General features: G+C 38.9%; 1 protein-coding gene across 5 annotated transcripts in view; it reads right to left on the reverse strand.

Annotated features, from left to right (window-relative positions):
• NPHP1 (nephrocystin 1) overlaps positions 1 to 22,071 on the reverse strand; it is a 60,993-nt gene that overhangs the window by 24,884 nt on the left and 14,038 nt on the right. For 4 of the 5 annotated variants that reach the window (XM_040496704.1, XM_040496703.1, XM_040496701.1 and 1 more), the window contains exons 7-11: positions 18,884 to 18,984; positions 18,521 to 18,563; positions 16,903 to 16,990; positions 15,235 to 15,329; positions 13,057 to 13,185 (exon numbers count right to left, since the gene is read on the reverse strand). In XM_040496704.1, coding sequence (XP_040352638.1) covers positions 13,057 to 13,185; positions 15,235 to 15,329; positions 16,903 to 16,990; positions 18,521 to 18,563; positions 18,884 to 18,984 — 456 coding nt within the window. The remainder of the gene's footprint in view (positions 1 to 13,056; positions 13,186 to 15,234; positions 15,330 to 16,902; positions 16,991 to 18,520; positions 18,564 to 18,883; positions 18,985 to 22,071) is intronic. The other variant, XM_040496702.1, reaches the window with a different exon arrangement.

The raw sequence follows: 22,071 nt of genomic DNA on the forward strand, positions 1-22,071 counted from the left end.
CACTCCTACATCCCAAACAGTGAACAGGGAACAGGCTATACTGCGTGGAGCAGAGGGCCTCGAGGGGGCTCTTACGCTTTTTAGTTTGTGCAACTCTGTAATTTGTTTTTTTATATCAAGTACACACGGAACTTTAAAAATGATTAACAAAAAACAAAAAACAAAAAAATAAAATAAAAAAATAAAAAAATAAAAACGATTAACAAAAAACTATTATAGCACTAATTTCTAAAACAATGAAAGAACGGAAAAAATAAATTCAGACTCAGATCTTTGCACTAGTAATAAATTATAGTAAGTGAAATACTTACTGAGACAGGTTTGCCAGAAAAGCAAGTGAAATTTCAGCTACAAATGACCTATTAAGAAATGTGACCCACAGGAGCATTTTATGGTAGCCCATCACCACGCCACTAAGACTGACAATGCTAATAGTAGCCCAGATACACAGCCTCAGTTTCCTTCAAGATCTCCAGCCCCGTATATTATACTCTTCCTACAATTCAATCTCTTGTAAAATGCTTCTGCAAGAAGTTAGTCCCACAATGTACATAAGGCAATGAAATACAAAAGAAGCAAAAAACTGCAAAGAAGAGTTCAAATTCTGTAAAGTTATTGCTAAAATTGACGTCTTCCAAAGAAACGGATAACATAAAACTTTTATTTATTTAATTAATTAATTTAAAAGTTTATTTATTTAAGTAATCTTTACACCCAATGTGGGGCTCAAACTCACGACCCTGAGATCAAGAGTCACATGCTTCTCTCACTGAGCCAGCCAGGTGCCCCTAAAATTTTTATTTTAGATACAAATATTTTAGTACAGCACTTTTAAAACTAAACTTTAAAAAACAATTAGAAACTATCCCAAACATGTCCTATGAGGTCAGATTCAATTCACTGCCCTCTATGTATGTCCCTATTGGTAGACAACTAGGATTATCTTACGGGCAGCTGAGTTGTTTTCCACATATACAAAGTGCTCATTTCCTTCAACAACTAATACGTAGGAATTTATTTAAAACCTCCTAAAATAATATATATTCTCAGCCTGAACTCTCGGAGTACAAACTTGTTTTCATTATTACCTGGTGTTAAATGTAAGACTGCATTTTATCTATTCTAAGGTTCCTCTTAGTTTTTCAAGAAGCGTTTCTCACTTCTAATACCCAAAAAGTCCTTTGCAGTCATCGAAATTGAGATCTCCTATCATCTCTGCTTTTATCTTTTCAAATTGGACAATCCTGATTTTAATTCGGGAGTAACTTCTTCTGCTTGATAATTTTACACCTTTTTTGGTTTACGGACTCTGAGAGCCAAAAAGGACTTAGTCCAGGGGCGCCTGGGTGGCTCAGTCGGTTAAGCGTCCAACTCTTGATTTCAGCTCAGGTCATGATCTCATGATCCTGGGATGGAGCCCCAGATCAGGCTCTGTGCTGAGCGAGGAGCCTGTTTGGGATTCTCTCTCTCCCCCTCCGTGCCCCTCCCCCACTCACGCTTGTTCTCTCTCTCTCAAAATAAATAAACATTTAAAAAGTACTTAGTCCAAACACCTCATTTTACATTTGTAAAAACTTCAGCAAGAGCGGGTGAACAATTGGCTCAGAACTGCTCTGTTTTCTGCACAAACCCAGAACACAAAGGATGAGGTAATCAAGGAGTCAAAAAGTTTAGAGGCTTCTACTTAGCAAATTGTATTAAGAATACATAAGGACTTCTGCTCAAGATGGCATGTTGAATTTGCACATTAACATGGTGGCTCTGCTCCCGACATAAAGGAGTGATAATTAAAGAGAGAGAGTAGAACTCAAAAGTAAGATGAACAATTCAATGGACCATAGATAGAAGGGGAAAGCTGTGAGGAGGGTGGGAGTAAAATCGGGGATCTCCCGGGCTCTGGGTCTAGAAGCAGGATGTGATGGCAAGAGGCTGGCTTTACCTGTTACAGAGGCTGACAGTACTCAACACATGACAGAACAGACAGCCTTACAGCTTGAAGATAGCAGGATGAAAAAGAAATGGTGGCCAACCTTCCCCCTCATAGGAAGTGGTGAACCTAAGCAGGTGAGAGGAAAAAGATGAAGCCATGATACCAGGCTGGGAACCAAGGCAACAAGCGGGCTCTTTCATGAACCTTAGATTAAGAACGTTAAATTCCACTATAAAATCTGGTTCTAGACTGGAATTGGGGGGGGGGGGTGGTGCTGATGGTAGAAACCACAACACTATTAGGTAGGAGGGAAAAGAGAGTCATATCTTTCATGTAAAATGTGTCTCTAAAGGTACGTGAAGAAATCAAATACTGTACTAACAACACAAGAAATAACTCTGAGGATTGAAATTAACAAGATATGTTGATATATGTAATTATATATTGATTGCTTTAAAAAAAAAAAAAAAGCCAGGGACACCTGGGCTCAGTCAGTTAAGTGTCTGCTTCAGCGCAGGTCATGATCTCATTGTTTCGTGGGTTCGAGCCCCATGTTGGGCTCTGTGCTGACAGCTCACAGCCTGGAGCCTGCTTCAGATTTTGTGTCTCCTTCTTTCTCTTCCATTCCCTCGCTCTCTGCCCCTCGTCTATTCACACTCTGTCTCTCAAAAATAAATAAACATTAAAAAAAATCTTTTTAAAAGGCCAGATTTACTTCTAGACAACATTAACAAGATGTGGGCAGGGTATTCAATAAAGCATGTTATTAGTATCTTTGATGTGTTAAGAAAAAGACAGAAGTACAGGATAATTTTAGATTTATGAGAATAATTTATAGCTAAGTAGGTATGTTAAAAATTGAAAGGTAACCACTTAATGGAAATATAATCTGTAGATTCCGAATCAAAAGTAGAAAAAAATGGAATGTGGACAAAAATATTTCAACAGATGACAGGAATGAAAAAAGGAAAGATAAAAGATGATAAACAGAAAAGATACACACAAAGAAGGGAAATAAGTCCAAATATATGCATGTTATAGTGAATGAGGTTTGCCTAATATCTGCTCAATCCAGATATAGACAATACAAAAAAAAATCATAAGCCTATTTTGCTTATGAATAGTAATGCAAAGATCCCAAACAAATTTTTGTGAACCCAATCAATCGGCAGTATTTCTTTTTAAACAAAATAAAAAGTTTATGATCAAGAAGAGCTTATCCCAGGAATGAAAGGATGTTTCAATATCAGAAGATCTATTATTGTGGTATACCAGCTCAACAAATTAAAGGAATAAAGTCAAATGATCATCTCAATAGATGAAGAATAGAATTTGCTAAAATTCAACATTTACTTGTAAATATGAAAACTTGGAGCAGAGGAGAATTCACCACAGAAAGAGTACCTATCAACAACTTGTAACAAACATCCCATTGGCGAGTCTTCAGAAACACTGACATCTGTATCAGGAAGAAGACAAGGCAGTCTCTCCTGGTAGTCCCTGGCCCAAAGAGTAAGACAGTAAAAAGACATAAGGTATAAAAAGGGGAGAGACAAAACTGTCTTTATTTTCAGGCAATGCAACTATACACATAAGAAATTTGAGACTATAGAAAGTCTAAGTGGCACTATATTTTAAAGGTATTAGAAATAATCAGCGATTTCAGGGCGCCTGGGTGGCTCAGTCGGTTGAGCATCTGACTCTTGACTTCGGCTCAGGTCATGATCTCACGGTTCATGAGATCTCTCTCAAAATGAATAAACTTAAAAAAAAAAAGAAATAATAAGCAATTTCAGTAAAGTTTTGGGATATAAGATCAACTTCCAAATGACAATAGCTTTCTATGCATCAATCATAACCACTTAGAAAATATAAGAGGTGGGGCTCCTGGGTGGCTCAGTAGGTTAAGCATCTAGCCCTTGATTTCAGCTTAGGTCATGATCTCACAGTTTGTGAGATCAAGTCCTGAATTGGCTCTGAGCGGACAGGGTGGAGCCTGCTTGGGATTCTCTTTCTCCCTCTCTCTCTGTCCCTCCCATGCTCATGCTCTCTTTCTCAAAAATAAACTTATAAAAAGTTAAACAATTTCAAAAAAAAAAAAAAAAAGAAAAGAAAATATAAGAAGAAGATTCCAATTCATATAGCTACCAAAACTAGCTAATTTTCAGGAAATAATAAGGCAGGGGGAAGGTAAATAGAGAAACAAGTTAATGATAATAAAAGGAAGTAAAAAGAAATCTTCCAGAGCTGTACTATCCAATATAGTAGCCACTGGTCGCATGTAGCTATTTAACTTTAACTTTAAAATTTAAATAGTCATGCTAGCCATGTGTGAAGCCACATTGGGTTAGTGGCTACCATGCTGGATAGCACAGACATAGAATATTTCCATTATCACAGAAAGTTCTATGGGCAGTGCTACTCCAGAAAGTGAGGCATTCTCTGTGATGGCTGACCCAGTTTCTTCAAGTTAATGGCACAAAAATTAAAAGGCAGGATAAAGGAGACTGCTGGATTAAAAGAGACTTAAGATACATGACAACCAAATGCAATGTTTGGACTTTGTATGGATCAGAACAAGTATACAAAGAAAAATTTTATAACAACCAGGAAATCTGAATATGGGCTGGGTATTAGATGGAAAAATGGAATGATTCTTAATATTGCAGAGGGGATAATGGTGGTTATGTAAGAAAAGTGGTTATGTACGAAAAGTGCCTGGGTGGCTCAGTCAGTTAAGGGTCCGACTTCGGCTCAGGTCATGATCTCACAGTTCATAGGTTTGAGCCCTGTGTCCGGCTCTGTGCTGACAGCTCAGAGCCTGGAGACTGCTTCGGATTCTGTGTCTCCCTCTCTCTCTGCCCCTCCTCCACTCGCTCTCTTTCTCTCTCAAAAATGAGTGGACATTAAACAAAGTGGTTATGTAAGAAAATGTTTATATGTTTATACATGCATAAATATTGATTCATATATATATAGGAATAAAATGGAATGTCAAAAGTTTTCACTACAATGCTTTTATAAAAAATGAAGAAAAACATTGGGGATAGATTAGCCAGTTGAGCAAAATCTTGATAATTATACTATTCTCTCTACTTTTGTGAATGTTTGAAAAACTTCATGATAAAAATTTGATTTTTAAATGAAAAGGCAAAGGCAGACTGTAAATAACCATGTCAATCAATTGCCAATGTGACTTATGTTTTACCATCTTTTAAAAAAGTCAGAGTTTCAAATGTGTTACTCAGTAACATTCTTGATATAGGGACCCAGTGCTGTCCAATAGAACTCTAATAGAACTTTCTGTGATAATAAATACATTCTGTGTGTGCTATCCAATATGGCAACCATTAGCTACATATGGCTATCAATCACTTGAAATGTAGTTGGTGATACTAAGGAACTAAATTTTAAATTTCATTTAATTTTAATTAAGTTTTAAATTAATATGCATTTGAAGTTATTTTAAATTTAGGTAAATAATTATTTAAATTTAAATAGTAACATTCAGCTAGTGGCTACTATATTTGGATTTGGACAATGATCCAATTTGCAATAAATATGATGATATATTTATCTAAAAATGACAAAACCCCCAAATATTTGTATTTAAACAAAAAATATGCAAGACTTTTATAAAGAAAATTATGAAACATTATGATAAAATAAAAATGAAGATCAGAATACATAGAAAGATCATATCATATGTTTTTTTTTATTTTTTTTTTTATAATTTTTTTTTCAACGTTTTATTTTATTTTTGGGACAGAGAGAGACAGAGCATGAACGGGGGAGGGGCAGAGAGAGAGGGAGACACAGAATCGGAAACAGGCTCCAGGCTCCGAGCCATCAGCCCAGAGCCTGACGTGGGGCTCGAACTCACGGACCGCGAGATCGTGACCTGGCTGAAGTCGGACGCTTAACCGACTGCGCCACCCAGGCGCCCCTCATATCATATGTTTAAGGCTTTATGAGTTAATTCTGTAAAGCTTCTACTAAAATGAATCTAAAAATTCAATGCAATTCTACTAAAAATCCCAACCGGGTTCTAAAATGTAATTTAACAAGTTGATGCTAAAATTCATGTGGAGGAGCAAATAGTCTAGATTAGTGAAGAATAATTTACATAGAAAGCAAACTGAGGGGACTTGTCATATTATAAAGGCATAGCAGTTAAGACTATTATTGGTCCAGGGAAAGACAAATACACCAATTGATCAGAACAGACACCGGAACCCAATCCATATGGAGATGAACACTTGTTACATAACAGAGCCGCCTTGCAAGTCATGGGGAACAGATGAACTCTTCAATAAATGTTATTGAGACAACTGGCTATAAATATGGAAAAAATAAAACTAGATCTCTACTTTACAAAATACATAGAAATAAATTCTAGGTAGAGTCAATACCACAGTGAACAGAAATATTTAGAAGAAAATAAAAGAGAGTATCTTTATGATCCTGACACAGGGAAGGATTTCTTTTTTAATTTAATTTAATTTAATTTAATTGTATTTTATTTTATTAATATGAAATTTATTGTCAGATTGGTTTCCATACAAGGGAAGGATTTCTTAAACAAGACATGAAAAGCATAAACCATAAATGAAAAGACTGATACAGCTAACATCCATGAACTTTAGAACTTCTGTTCTTGGAAGCGAACTTAAACAACACAAACTTAAATGCCAACCCACAGACCTGGAAGTGATTGGAATGCAAATAACCAACAAAATGTCCAGTATTTATCAAGAATTATAAATCAATTATATATTTAACATACTTATATTAAGTTATACGAAGCTTGGAAAGCCAAATGAAAGATTTAAATTTATAAAAATCCAAAAGAAAAATGAGCAAAAGACACAAAACACAATTCATAATGATGGAAATCTGATTGGTTAATAAACGTAAGAAGAGACATTTAAAAACACACTAGATATCAGGGAAATCAAAACCAAAACCACAACGAGATTCCACTTCATACCCAAAACATTGATAAGATAATACCGATTGTGAAGATATGGAGAAACTGGGATCATGGCCGTATTACCTGGAAGAACCTCTGTGGAGAATAATTTGGCATTACCTAACACAGTAATCCACCATTCAGCAATCTACTCCCAAGTACACTTATACATATTCTAAAGCTTGTCTCACATGAACGCAAATCAACGTGTATAAGAATGTTCCCTGAAAGACTATAATAGTAGAAATGTTCAAGAGAATAATGGATAAATGGTGGCATGTCCATGTAATGAAATACCACTCAACAGATAAAAAGAATGACCAAGAGCAAAATCCATCAACTTGGATAAAACATAAAGGGAAAAAAAGAAATTTGCAGAAGGTACAAGGATATGATACCATTTTATAAAGCATGGGACTATTAAAAATTAGGCTGTATAAAGTTAATAAAACAAAATTTAGGATAAGGGTTATCTATATGGAGGGAGGAAACCAGCAGGATGTGGGAGGGATACATTGGGGCTTTCAATCATACTTGCAGTATTTACTTTTATTTTCTTTATTTCTTTATTTCTTTCTTTATTTTTAATGTTTATTTTTGAAAGAGGGAGACAGAACACTAGTCGGGGAGGGACAGAGAGAGAGAGGGAGACCCAGAATCTGAAGCAGGCTCCAGGCTCTAAGCTGTCAGCAGAGAGCCTGATGTGGGGCTCAAATTCACACACCATTAGGTCATGACCTGAGCTGAAGTCAGATGCTTAACTGACTGAGCCACCCAGGCAGCCCTGCAGTATTTATTTTTAAAATAATAGACTACTTTTGGGGCACCTGGGTGGCTCAGTCAGTTAAGCGCCCGACTTCGGCTCAGGTCATGATCTCACAGTTCATGGGTTCGAGCCCCGCGTCGGGCTCTGTGCTGACAGCTGGGAGCCTGAAGCCCGCTTCTGATTCTGTGTCTCCCTCTCTTTCTGCCCCTCCCCTGCTCACGCTCTGTCTCTCAAAAATAAATAAATGTAAAAGAAAATTTTTTTAAATAATAGACTACTTAAAAAATTTTTTTTTCAACGGTTATTTATTTTTGGGACAGAGAGAGACAGAGCATGAACGGGGGAGGGGCAGAGAGAGAGGGAGACACAGAATTGGAAACAGGCTGCAGGCTCCGAGCCATCAGCCCAGAGCCTGACGCGGGGCTCGAACTCCCAGACCGCGAGATCGTGACCTGGCTGAAGTCGGACGCTTAACCGACTGCGCCACCCAGGCGCCCCATTAATAGACTACTTTTAATGAGAAGTCTTAGGTTTACGGAAAATTGGGCAGAAAGCACTCATTTTTTATTTTAAAAGAAGTTAGAGTACTCATTACAAACTCGGAGGCTTCAATAGAATTAAGTGATAAGGCCATGAGTGTCTGTTACGTTATTCTCTGCACATTCCTTTTTTTGTTTGTTTTATTTACTTATTTTGAGAGAGTGTGTGTTGAGTGGGGAAGGGGCAGAGAGAGAGAATCCCACGCAGGCTGAGCACTGCCATCGCAGAGCCTGACAAGCAGTCTGAACTCACAAACCATGAGATCATGACCTGAGTTGAAACCAAGAGTCAAATGCTTAACTGATTGAGCCACCCAGGCACCCCTCTACACATTTCTATGTTTAAAATTGTTAATATTTTTAAAAATATTGCTAATTCCAACAAAAATAAGGTGAGTATAAAATAGATCTAAAAGGAGACAAGTAAACAAATTGGAAAATTATAATGTTCCAAGATCTGAAAGATTCTAAATGTGAGCTACAGGCTTGCTTTCTATTTCTCTTATTGGCAAAACAGATGGGTAACTAGTGGATGTATTATTTCTTAGTGAGTACTTAAGGGTTTTTAATTCATGTTTTAAAAGGGTGAAATATACAATGGTGGTGATTCTGAAATGTGCTAAACATATCAGACAAGTTAAAAGAAACATACAGTGAACTCTCATATACTCATCACCTAGATTTTACCATTAACATCTTACTATCCTTGCTTTATCACTATCTATCCCTCAATTCATCTTTTTTTTTTTAATTTTTTTTTAACGTTTATTTATTTTTGAGACAGAGAGAGACAGAGTCAGAGAGAGGGAGACACAGAATCTGAAGCAGGCTCCAGGCTCTGAGCTGTCAGCACAGAGCCCGACGCAGGGCTTGAATTCACAGACCGTGAGATCATGACCTGAGCCGAAGTCGGCCGCTTAACCGACTGAGCCACCCAGGCGCCCCTCCATTCATCTTATTTTTCGATGCGCTGCAAGCCTGCAGACATTAGTAAGTAACCTCTCTCTAAACTAGCATGCATATCATTAACTAGAGTTCATTTTTTATTCACAGTTATTTTTTGACGTAAAATTTAATATAATGAAATTTACAAACCTTAGTTTTATTTTATACATAATGTCCAATGTGGAGCCAGGAAAGTGGACTGGCTAGGGATCATAGGTCCTGAGGCACGACACAGTGAGTGCTGTCAGTGGAGGCCTGGTGAGGAGCGTGAACTTCTACCAGGGCCCCAGAGTCAGGAAGCACACTGTCCCCCCAGGGATGTGAATAGAAGCCAAGTGAGGAACCTGGACTTCCATTCTCCCCTGGGGTGGTGAGGTGCCACCTACCTTCCCTTGACAGCATGGTGTCAGGGGCCTGCTAAAATGGAAGTTAAAGTAAGATCCAGAAACCCGTAATACCCAAAATGTCCAAGATACAATTGAAAAATCACTCATCATACCAAGAACCAGGAAAACCTCAGCTTGAATGAGAAAGGACAATCAACAGATGCCAACACTGAGATGACACAAATGTTGGAATTATCTGACGCCTGAAAAGCAGACACCTAAAAATACTTCCATAAGCAACTATGGACATGTTTGAAACTAATTCAAAATACAGAAAGAAATACAAACTCTCAACAAAGATATGGAAGATAAAAATGAACAACCTGGCGGAAATTCTAGAATTGAAAAACACAATAACCAAGGTGTGCACAAACACACACAACTCACTGGACAGACTCAAATGTTGAATAAAAAAAGCAAAGAATCAGGGAACTTGAAGGTAGGAAAATAGAAATTATGCACTATGAGCAACTAAGATAAAGCTGATGGGAAAAAAAAAAAATAAACAGAGCCTCAGGAACCTGTGGGATTATAACAAAAGATCTCACATTCATGTCATCAGAGTCCCAGAAGACAGTCTGGAGCTAGAGAAGTATTCAAGAAAATTAGGGCTGAAATATCCCCAAATTTGGCAAAGGACATAAGCCTATAGTTTAAGAAGCTGAGCAAACCTTAAACAAGATAAACCCAAGAAATCCATGCCCAAGTACATCATAAACATATAAAAACGAAACCCATATGGCTTGAAAGAAATAACACCTAGATTTACCAATAAGGGAACACCAATTCTAGTGACAGTGGATTGCCATTCAGAAGCCATAGAACGAAAGGGCACAATATTTCTCAAGTGCTGAAAGAAAGAAAGACAGACAGAAAGAAAGAAAGAAAGAAAGAAAGAAAGAAAGAAACAAAGAAACAAAGAAAGAAACAAAGAAAGAAAGGAGGAAAGAAAGAAAGGCCAAACCATAATTCCATATCTAGTGAAAATATCCCTCAGGAATAAACGGGAAACAGGCATTTTTGGATAAAGAAAACCCACGAGAATTTGTAGCCAGCAGAAAGAGTGGTTAAAGGAAATTCTCTCAACAGTAAGAATATGTTAAAATCAGGAAACTTTTTTTTTTTTCAACGTTTATTTATTTTTGGGACAGAGAGAGACAGAGCATGAACGGGGGAGGGGCAGAGAGAGAGGGAGACACAGAATCGGAAACAGGCTCCAGGCTCTGAGCCATCAGCCCAGAGCCCGACGCGGGGCTCGAACTCATGGACCGTGAGATCGTGACCTGGCTGAAGTCGGACGCTTAACCGACTGCGCCACCCAGGCGCCCCAAAATCAGGAAACTTTTAACATTAGGAAGGAAGGAAGAACAATGGAAAGAGTAAAAATAAGGATAAATACAACAGATTGTCTTCCAAGTTTTCTAAATTATGCTTGATGGCGGAAGTAAATATAATACTGTGTGATGTGGTTCTTGATGGTTCTAGAGTTCAAACTAGAGTTCCTGTGGTTCTAGAGTTCAAACTAGAGTTCTTATGGTTCTAGAGTTCAAACTCTACATAGAGTTTTAACAATAATGCTTTTATTGTTTTTATTTCCTAGAAGTAGGGAAGCACTCTTAGGTAAATAGCACAAGTATTTATATAACTATTAACTATCATCTCTAATTTGTCAATTGGAACTTTGACATAAATTAGTTACATAAATTCCCTTCTATTATTTTTAATGAATAACTTCTAATATCTTGATATGTTAGATCAATAAAATTCCAGTCTTTAGGTTCTCATTCATGAGCATAGGGAGAGGTAAAGTGAAATATCAAACCAGATCTAAGCAAAGAAGGCAGTTCATCTTTTTTTGGTCGCTGATGACACCTACTGGCTTATTAATGGCAGTGTTTTATGCAGGGTGTGTAGAAATGAGGGAGGATCACTGGAATGACCCAGTTCATTTATTTATTCCCAGTTCCGAAAGAAAGAAAGGCACTGGGAGCTGCAAGTAGACTCAGCATGAGTGAAGCTAAACCCACAAACTCCTCCAAATCTGATCAGCTCTCAGTGCTCCCTATCTCATTGAGTGTCACCACCAACTGCCCGGATGTGGAAGCCAAAGACCTAGTGGCATGTTTGACACTCCGCTCTCCCTCACCCTCCATCTGCAAGCCAGCGTCAAATTGTGGTTTTTACGGTCTACGTATCCCTGTAGCCACGGTTCTCCTCTCCGAGATCTCCACTTCCCCAGACTAAGGTATCCGCTTCATATCTCATCTAGCCACATTTATGTTCTATGTATTTTCTAAGTGCTTTACTATTATATTAACTCATTTCATCCTCACATGGACCCTAAGAGATGTGTACCAGATGAGCAAAGTGAGAGAGAGTAGGGCCAAGTAATTTGGTCAGCATCCCACACCAAGCTGGTGGAGCCGAGGTTCATCTGGGGCAAATGACTGACTCCAAGTTTTGTTTTCTTGGAGGCGCCACGGGCTGCCCTTTGACCACCACACTGTGCCAAAGACCCCAAATGGTCTACTCATGTCCTTCTGGCCCCCCTTGTAATTCATCTCCAAAGAAGAGCCAGAGATATTCCCAAAGTGTAAATCTAAACTCTGTCACTTCCTCCAATGACTTCACTGTCTTGAGGATAAAGACAAAACTCTCTTACATCATGGCTTACAGTGTCTCATACCGTGTTCCTGATGTCTCCCATGTCACCCATCCCACACTTCCTCTTGCCTCTCTCCACTTGGCCACACTGGCTTTCCCGAGTCCTTCCCCACCAGGGCATTGCCTGTGATGTTCCTTTGGCCAGGCTCCTCTTCCCTTTTCCCTTCGCCTTCTAAAGGCCTCTTCGTCCATAGATCTCAACCCGAGAACCCCCTCTCAGGAGGGAGCTTAGACTCTCAACATAAGAATTCTTTTCTAACGCAGCTAGTGCTGTAAACTTCTCTCTAAGCAGTATTTTGTTAACATCCCACAAATTACAAATTCCATCTAAGCACCGTATTTAAGCCGTGTCTCACAAACAAATCAATTAATTTTGCAAGAGTCACGAAAAAGGACACAAGCAAACTTTGTAAGGTGCTGGTAATGCTCCATGTCTTGATCTGGATGTTGATTATACAGGTGTACATTTGTAAAAAATAAACTACTCTGTACACTCAAGACCTGAACTATATACAATACTAGAAGACAGGCATCAGTACCTTTTTTTGTAAGTGAGAAATCTAAGGCTCAGAGGAGTTAACTGGGACATATACACCAACATCATACACTTGGCAACTGAAAGAGCCAGGAATTAAACCTATGCCATCAGAGCCTTACAGTTTGCACTCTACCACATATTATTTTATATGTACACATAAACATACAGAGAGAGAGAGAGAGAGAGAGAGAGAGAGAGAGAAATTGAGAGAGAGACAAACAGAAAGACAAACTCAATGCAGTACATGTTTAATATGCAGCATTAACAAAGTATTCTCCTATCCTGATTGATCTGTTTTACTCCGCAGTAAGCTCACCTTATTTCCATCAAACAGACAGAGGCTAACATGTCTACTGAGCACCTGGATGCTTGTTCCTGGAAGAGGAATCATTTTACAGCTCCAGAGGGTCAGAATGAATGAAACACGACTTGGTATTGACTTAATCTGAGAAAAAAAAAAATGGTTATAAAAACAAGGCTTACTTTATGACTTATAAGACAAGTTCATTTTCAAAGCATTTTTAATAAATACTTTAAATGCACATAGAATAAAAAAGGATTAAAGAAAAAAATTTACACATAAACATATGCACACAAGGAAGGTTTCAATAGTCCACTCCACTTAAATAAAAACCTTTGGCAAAATTTCCATAAATCTTTCCATTTGAAACATTTGCATTTGGGGGGGTGGTAAATGCATAAAAATCATAATGAAAAAATAGTACAACTAGGTAAAACGTATGACCTGATCATGGAATCACTGCATTCCAGGTTCATTCTTACAATTCATTCCTATATAACATAGGTAAGTATAGAAGGTCACCACAGCATAGTAACCAATGACACCTGACATTAATATCCGGCTGGCTCCTCCTTGTTTTAATTCCAAGCATTTACCTACATTGCTTCTTGGCTTCTTATACAGATGCTTTGATAGAATGCACCGACCATTCGATATGATTTTTCAGTTCTACTTCACAAGTATAGTTCAGAATGTCAATAAATAAATTGCCACTCTGGTTTCTTATTTAAAGACATCTTTGATTCTTAACATTCTGCTTGATGGTCATGAGCCTTTCCATTTAAGTAACATTTTTTTTTAATGTTTATTTGTTTTAGGGAGAGAGAGAGAGAAACAGAGTACAAGTAAGGAAGGGGCAGAGAGAGAGAGAGGGAGACACAGAATCTGAAACAGGCTCCAGCCTCTGAGCTGTCAGCACAGAGCTGGACACGGGCTCGAACTCATGAACTGTGAGATCATGACTTGATGCGAAGTCAGACGCTTAACCGACTGAGCCACCCAGGAGCCCCTCATTTAAATAACTTATATCATTGAAAAAATAAGGCAATATATAACAGCTTGTCACATTTTCAATTTAAGAAATAAGAGCTGAAGGGGCACCTGGGTGGCTCAGTTGGTTAGGCGACCGACTTTGGCTCAGGTCATGATCTCGCAGCTGGTGACTTTGAGCCCCGCGTCGGGCTCTGTGCTGACAGCTCGGAGCCTGAAGCCTGCTTCAGATTCTGTGTCTCCCCCTCTCTCTACCCCTCCCCTGCTCATACTCTGTGTCTCTCTGTCTCTCAATAATAAATAAACGTTAAAAAAAATTTTTTTTAATAAAAAAAAAGAAATAAAAGCTGAATATTTAGTTCTCTGGGTACAAGTTCATAAAATTAAATGCCCTTCATGCAGGTTCTAGTACACTAAACAGACCAAATGCAACATTATTATTGACTTGAAATAAAAGACACTTTATATACTAAGGAGGTTCCAGGCAAAGTTCAGGTTGAGAGGAGAAAATTCTACACCACTCTCCCCGCAAAACCTAACCACGCTGGGTCCTCTTATTTTTCCCTTGAGGCTCTGAAAAAGGGAGGGAGAGAGGGCAGAAGGTCAACGGGAAGGGGGGGTGATGTGCTCTAATGTGGTTCAACTCTGCTAAAAGGGAGGAGGCTAGTATTAAATATAAAGACTATTTCCCACTTCGAATACTCAGAATACCAGGAATCCTTTACTCCAAGCTCTCCCCAAAACAAGTGTAATCATAAAAGACTTTGAACTTCCTCATTCCAAGTTAATCCAACACTTACTGAGTTATCATGTGCCAGGCACTGTTCTAAGCCCTTCACACATATAATGTAATTCAGTAACCCTATGTTGGAACTATTATTATTAGCATTCCCTTTTCTAATTGGGAATTTTCTAATTTTCTAATGAAGAAATTGAGGCAAAGAATGATTCAGAGAGATACCTAGTATTATTTCCTTTGTAACAATGGCAGAAGAGAGCAACAGAGAAAATAAATAAAATAAAGTCAAGATAACAAATCCAAGTTTTGTCTTAGCAATGAAGTTATCACTGTTTAAAAATTAAAATACAGAAACAATTTTTTTATTTTCAATAATGCATTAATCAATTTACATGTTATTCATATACTTGCAACCATGATAAAATCTGGAAAGGTGTAATTTTATTGATAGCGACCATACTCACCGTGCCTGCTTTAGCATCCCACATTAGATCTCTGAAGGCCAGCTGTGAAGGAGTGAGCTCTGGTTGTAAGAAGTAACTTGCTTGAAACTGATTCCCTGCAAAACCAAGTTTTCCTTTATTTTCTTACAAAGAAAGGAATGAAATCCTAAGCCAAAAATCTATAATGCTATGCCACAAATTTAGGAAACAGACCTCCAAAATGCCAAGCTACCTACTGGAACTTGCTTTCTAAGGCATGTATGCCAGTGGAGATTTATTTATGTGTAAAAGCAACAGTAGAAAATATAGAAGCACATAAGGGCTGATCTTAAAGCAGTTTTAAGAAAGATCTTAGTGGGTTAGGGGAGATGGGCTAGATATTAAGAAGGGCACTTGTGGTGAGCACTGGGTGTTTTATGTAAGTGATAAATCACTAAATTCTACTCCTGAAACCAATATTGTACTGCATGTTAACTAAAATTTAAATAAATAAAAAAAGAAAAACTCCTGTTACTAGAGCACATCTCTGCAATATAGCTGGTTAAAAAGGAGAGCTTCAGAAAAAAACAAACGAAACAAAAACTTTTAGGCCAGTAACATGCCCTGTCATGAAGATGATCCATTCAAATGTTTTTGTAAAATGCAGAAAATCTGTGAATACTTTTTAGAAAAGTATATAATCATTAATTTCGTTTCTTAAGACAAAATCATTTTTATAGTGTTCTCCCATACATTAGTTGTGAAGAATACTGATTATAAAATCATTTATTCATTTGAGAAATCATTTCTGAGTTCCCACTGTGTGCCAGGCACTCTGCTAAGACCTGCAAATACTCACAAAGTATGTGAGTCACAGAAATACAGCCCCTGCCCTCATTAGTTTACAGTTGAGTGGGGGAAATAATAAAAACAAAATAAGCAGAAGAGGTTAGGTAAAATAATTATAAATTAACATAGGTCCATAAAGCGTGCTCAAGTGGAAGGGTGTAGGGGGCACCTACATTGGTCAAAGGAGACCTCTCCAGGAAGGTGGAATTGCCCCTGGGATGGATGCAAAGGATGGGAAGGAGTTGCGCATTCAGGGAGGGCTAAGAGCCTTGCAGCAGAGGAACTCAAAGCAGCCCTTGCACAGATAACACAACACTTCAGGCTATACAGGAGATCCTCCCCAACATGATTTCTCTTTACCGAGCTTACGGGCAAATGTTGTCAAGTACAGAGAAATCCAAGAACGAAGAAGAAAATGGAAATGCAAATGGATAATAGCTCTTCAGAAAAGTCTTTCTGTGAAGAAATGGAGAGAAAGGGAGGCTTTGGCTAGAATGAGGGAGGGTGAGAAGGGCTGGTTTTCTTAAAAGGTGCAGGTATCAGGTGTGTTGGTACTATGAAGAGGGAAGCCAGTGTGGGGAAGGGCGGCGGGCTGCAGATACACGAAAGGGCTAACAATTAAGAATCATTGTTTTTGAAATAAAGCAAAGGGACTAAAACCCAGAGCACACAGGCTGGCGGCTGACAGGGCCAGGGATCCTTCCTCCACTGTCACAGGAAAGATGAAGGAAAAGATGAGCACCAAAGAGATGTGATATTCAACATCCTTTTAAACAACTCGTTTTGGCTAAAACCAGAAAATTAATCCCAAAGCCTGACTGCTTAACTACAAATTTGTGGTGGCTCACAGATGCGCGTTACCTTCCTCCAGAAGCTGGAAGAGCATGGAAGGCCTGAACCCTGAAGGAATAGCTCCCATCGTGGTTAGCACATCAATAGTGTTTATCTGCTGGAGACAGTAAAAACCAAAATCAGTTGCTTGTTTTCGTTTGTGTCTCCTCACCTCTATAATACTTTCTCTTATTGCTATAGCAACTACAACCCAAAGTAGGAAAACACAAACATGCAGACTTCAGTAGACAAATACAGCAACTTAGCCCCAAATTCCCGAGGATGCCATCATCGAATCCTGGCCTCTCCCAAGGACCTAAGCCCTACGCAGTGCCCAGCTCTGGGCTCCAGACCAGCTGTTTCCTATACATCTTTCATCAAAATGTCCCTCCTCCTGTCCTGCTCTACAGTGTGCTGCCATGTAACAGGTGAGTTAACGTCGTAAACTGATATGCACTGAAGAATTCATGTCTTTTTTTTGTATATGTGTACGCACACACATACGTACACGAGTATGTCCATGTAAGTGATACGTGGTGTAAAAGGTCAGAAAGGATATTTACTAAACTATTAATGGTGATTCCTTCTGGGAGGAAAGGAGTGTATTTTCACTTGGTTATGTAACTTTTTAAAATGATAGGAATGGGCGGGGGGGCACCTGGCTGGATCAGTCAGTTGAGTGTCCGACTCTTGATCTCGGCTCAGGTCATGATCTCGTGGTTTGTGAGTTTGAGCCCTGCATCTGACAGCCTAGAGCCTGTTTGGGATTCTCTCCCCCTCCTCTCTCTCTGCCCCTACCCTGATCATGCTCTCTATCAAAATAAATAAACTTAAAAAAAAACTTTTAAGGGACGCCTGGGTGGCTCAGTTGGTTGAGCCTCCGACTTCGGCTGAGGTCATGATCTCGCCCTCTGGGTTCGAGCCCCGCGTTGAGCTCTGGGCTGACAGCTCAGAGCCTGGAGCCTGCTTCCGATTCTGTGTGTCCCTCTCTCTCTGACCCTCCCCTGCTCATGCTCTGTCTCTCCCTCTCTGTCAAAAAGAAATAAAACAGGGGCACCTGGGTGGCTCAGTCGGTTAAGCGGCCGACTTCGGCTCAGGTCATGATCTCGCGGTCGGTGAGTTCGAGCCCCGCGTCGGGCTCTGTGCTGACAGCTCAGAGCCTGGAGCCTGTTTCAGATTCTGTGTCTCCCTCTCTCTCTCTGACCCTCCCCCATTCATGCTCTGTCTCTCTCTGTCTCAAAAATAAATAAACGTTTAAAAAAAAAAAAAAAGAAATAAAACATTAAAAAAAAATTTTTTTAACCCAAACTTTTAAATGATAGGAATATGGATAATTTCTCACTTTTTTGAGCTTTTTAGAATTTTTCATACCTACTGGAATTTAATATCTTTACCCAAATGATAGAAAACTCAGGCAGAATCAATAAGAAATAGTTGCAAGCCCTCAATTCTACTCTTCTTATAGAAGAGGCCTAATGAGAAATATTACATGAACCGTATGTTTTATGCTCTGTACATTTCGTGCCCTGTACCCTGTTTAAGATCCAAAGCTATCTTCCAAAGTCTCCATCCTGTTTTGAATCTGAACTCTATCAGAACTATTAGGTAACAAAACAAGACATCGTTTAACAGGACAGGCAATACCAACCTCCGAGATAGCTTTTCGGACAGCATTCCAACGAGAATCAGTTCTGGGGGAGAAAAAAAAGCAAGGTGAATGCACAGACAGCCCATGACTATTTACGCAATTAGCATCATTAATCAAAGAACAAAATATTTAATTGTCAGTAAGTTCTAAGAACTTAGAAGTCTCTAAAAGAAACCGAGATAGAAAAATATCATGCACTAAAAATAATCACAAAATTACAGTAGTACTGAACCAAACAGTAATATGAAAAGCCCAGTTCTCAAAATGCAAGTTATCTCCATTTCAAGAGATTCTTGAACTATTTACAATAGTAAAAATAAAAAGTTCCTTAAACTCACTTTGATATCCTTTCCCACCTTTTACCTTTGTTTAACTTCTGCCCCTTCTGCTGTTTGGTCCCCCACCTCTGTGTTTTCTTCGCTGCCTTCTTCACTTGAGTCTTGGCCTTCTTCTTTATTATAGGGCTGAAAAATTATTGAAATATCAAGCGCTTTTTATCTAATGCAAAAATCAACCAATAAAAGACTTTCAGAAAGGCTCAACTATTGACAGGAATGTACACGGTGGGTATAATAAGAAATCAGTGGGAAAACTATTTCAACACATTGTTGATAGCTTTGCTAGTTGAAAAAATTACAAGGATAGAGGTAGAGAGCAAGTTTAGTCAAAATAAATTCCAGATGGAAATTATTCCAATGGAAACAAAGAAGATAGAAATAAAAGAACTATAAAAGAAGAAAATAATCTTGAGATGGGGAAGTCCTTTCCAATTACAATACCAACTCCAAAAATCATAAATGACATGGAAATACTGACAGACTTAGCAACATAAAGGATAAACATGGTTGAAGGTCACCAAAGAAAATCTCTACTACAGATTCCCAAGGGTTAATACCCTTATTCTGAACATATTACAAAACTCTTATAAATCGTGATTTTTTAAAATCTTAGAAGAACGGCCAAAAGAACTAAAAAAAGGCAATTTACAAAGTAAAAGTAGAGATGGCCAGAAAGCATAGTAAATGATGCTCAACCTCACTGGCAGTACAATGAATGCAAATAAAAACCAACAACGAGCTTCTTTTTGCCTTACCACCATGGCGTAAAGACTGGGGGCAGGCAGCCATCACAGGCACATGCGTAGGGAAACAAGTACTCTCAGAGGCTGGGGACGGGAGTACAAAGAGGCAGAACTTTTCTGAAGGGCAAACTGGCACATTAAATCAAAATATAAAGGCGTAGACCTTTTGCACCAGCAATGAACACCTAGGAATTTATCTGAAGGGGATAAATCAGATGAACCTACAAAGACGTCTGTGTAGATTGATCACCACATAGGCTGGTACCTACTGTCCACCATTTCTTTTGTAACAGAATCCGTGATTTTAGCAATGAGCCAGCTAGAAGTCTACGTATTCCAAACCCTGCTTGCAGCTGAGTGTTACCAGGAGACTCCATTCTGATCAAGGAGATATCACTGGAAGTTTTTTTGTGTAAATTCCAGGAAATCGTCTTAAAAAGATAGCAGCTCATGCCTTTGACCTCTTATTCCCCTTTCTTCTTTCACTTCCTGGAATCATTAAAAGATCTAGCAGCCAACTTAAACTAACGAGATAACCCTTGGAAGGGCTGCCTCCCACTTAAGTACAGAGCGAAACATTAGATGGGGTGTTCAATATCCTTTGATTGCTGGCCTCCACACTTCTTCCACGCGTAAGAGAAATATGCTTCTACCTTATTTAAGCCACTATTTGGGGGGTCTTTTGTATCTCATAGTGGAAGCTAATCACAGCTCCGTGCAACATAGTTCTTATAGGTTGGAAACAACATGTACATCTACCTGAAATTGGAATACTATGCTACCATTGAAAAGATGATTTAACTTGAACCGTGCAATACAGCAGCCATTGCCATGTGGGACTACTGACACTTGAAGTGTGACCAGTTCACACGGAGATGTGCTGTTTAGGTGTAAAACACATACTGGAATTTGAAGACTTGGTATGAAAAAAAAAAAGGAAAGATTTTTTAATATTGATTATAGGTTGAAATGATAATATTTTGATATATTGGATAATATAAATATGCTATTAAAAATCACCTGTTTCTTTTTCTTTTTTAATGTTTATTTATTTGAGAGAGAGAGAGAGTGGGGGGAGGGAGAGGCAGGGAGAGAGGGAGAGAGAGGATCCCAATACGGCTTCTCTGTGCTGTCAGCACAGAGACCAACATGGGGCTCAATCTCACAACCTGAGCTGAAATCAAGAGTCAGAGGCTTAACTGACTGAGCCACCTTTTTTAGGTACTTCCTTTTTTCCTTTTTTTAAATGCATGTCATATAATAAATATACATATATGATATATATACAATGAAATATTAAAAAGAAAAAAATATATATATATTTGGTCTTTATTCCCAGTTCTTGGCAAGAGTTCCTAAAACTCTTGGAATTTCCTGAGTGACAGGAATGTCTTATGTTATTCCTCATAAGTCCCTTTCAATCAGACTTGAGTTTATTCTTGAGGTAATGCGGTGGGGTGGGTGGGGGGGGGGGGGCAGGGTTCAGAAGAACCAATCATGTGATTAGAAGGTTGGAACTTTCAGGGCACCATCCCACCAGCCCTCTCACCTTCGGGGAGGATAAAGGAGCAGGAAACTGAATTCTATCACCAATGGCCATTTAATCAATCATGGCTATATAATAAAACTTCCATAAGAACCCTGAAAAGACAGGGTTTAGGGAGCCTTCCAGGTCGGTGACCACTTTGAAGTGTTGTACTAGTGGGCATGGGAAGTCTGGAGGGGGGTGGTGCCCAGACCAGAGAGGGTACGGGTAGGAAGATCCAGGTCCCACTCTCCCCATGTCCCAATACCTTGCCTATCCGCCCCTTCCATTTGGCTGTTCCTGAGCTGTAGCCTTTATAATAAACTGGTAAACACAAGGAAGGTGTTTTCCTGAGTTCTGTGAGTCCCTCTAGCAAATTATCAAACCTGAGGAAGTGTGTATGGGAACTGAATTTATAGCTGGTCGCTCAGAAGTACAGGCCCCTGGGACTTGTGACTGGCATCTGAATTAGGGCAGCATGTGGGGTGAGCCCTTAACTTGAGGGGTCTGTGCTAACTCCAGGAGTTAGTGTCAGAATTAAATTGAATTGTTTGGACACCTGGTTGGTTTCAGAGAACTAGCGTGGAAAAACAACACATATTTGGTGTTAGAGAAAAATCACACTATTAGTGTCAGAAATGGATTCAGAAAACAAAGGCATCTCAGTGCGGTCATGAAAAAACTTAAAACTGCATTTCTAGTTTGCATTATTTTTCCATTGGACAGCAATGATCCAAACACATATCTATATATATTGGCAAAGAAAATGACCATGCTATATAGTGAAACATTAAAAAGAAATAGGTTGCGGGGCGCCTGGGTGGCGCAGTCGGTTAAGTGTCCGACTTCAGCCAGGTCACGATCTCGCGGTCCGGGAGTTCGAGCCCCGCGTCAGGCTCTGGGCTGATGGCTCGGAGCCTGGAGCCTGTTTCCAATTCTGTGTCT

Source organism: Herpailurus yagouaroundi, unplaced genomic scaffold (genome assembly GCF_014898765.1).
Source record: "Herpailurus yagouaroundi ecotype Mexico unplaced genomic scaffold, PumYag 188, whole genome shotgun sequence".
NCBI classification, from domain to species: domain Eukaryota; kingdom Metazoa; phylum Chordata; class Mammalia; order Carnivora; family Felidae; genus Herpailurus; species Herpailurus yagouaroundi.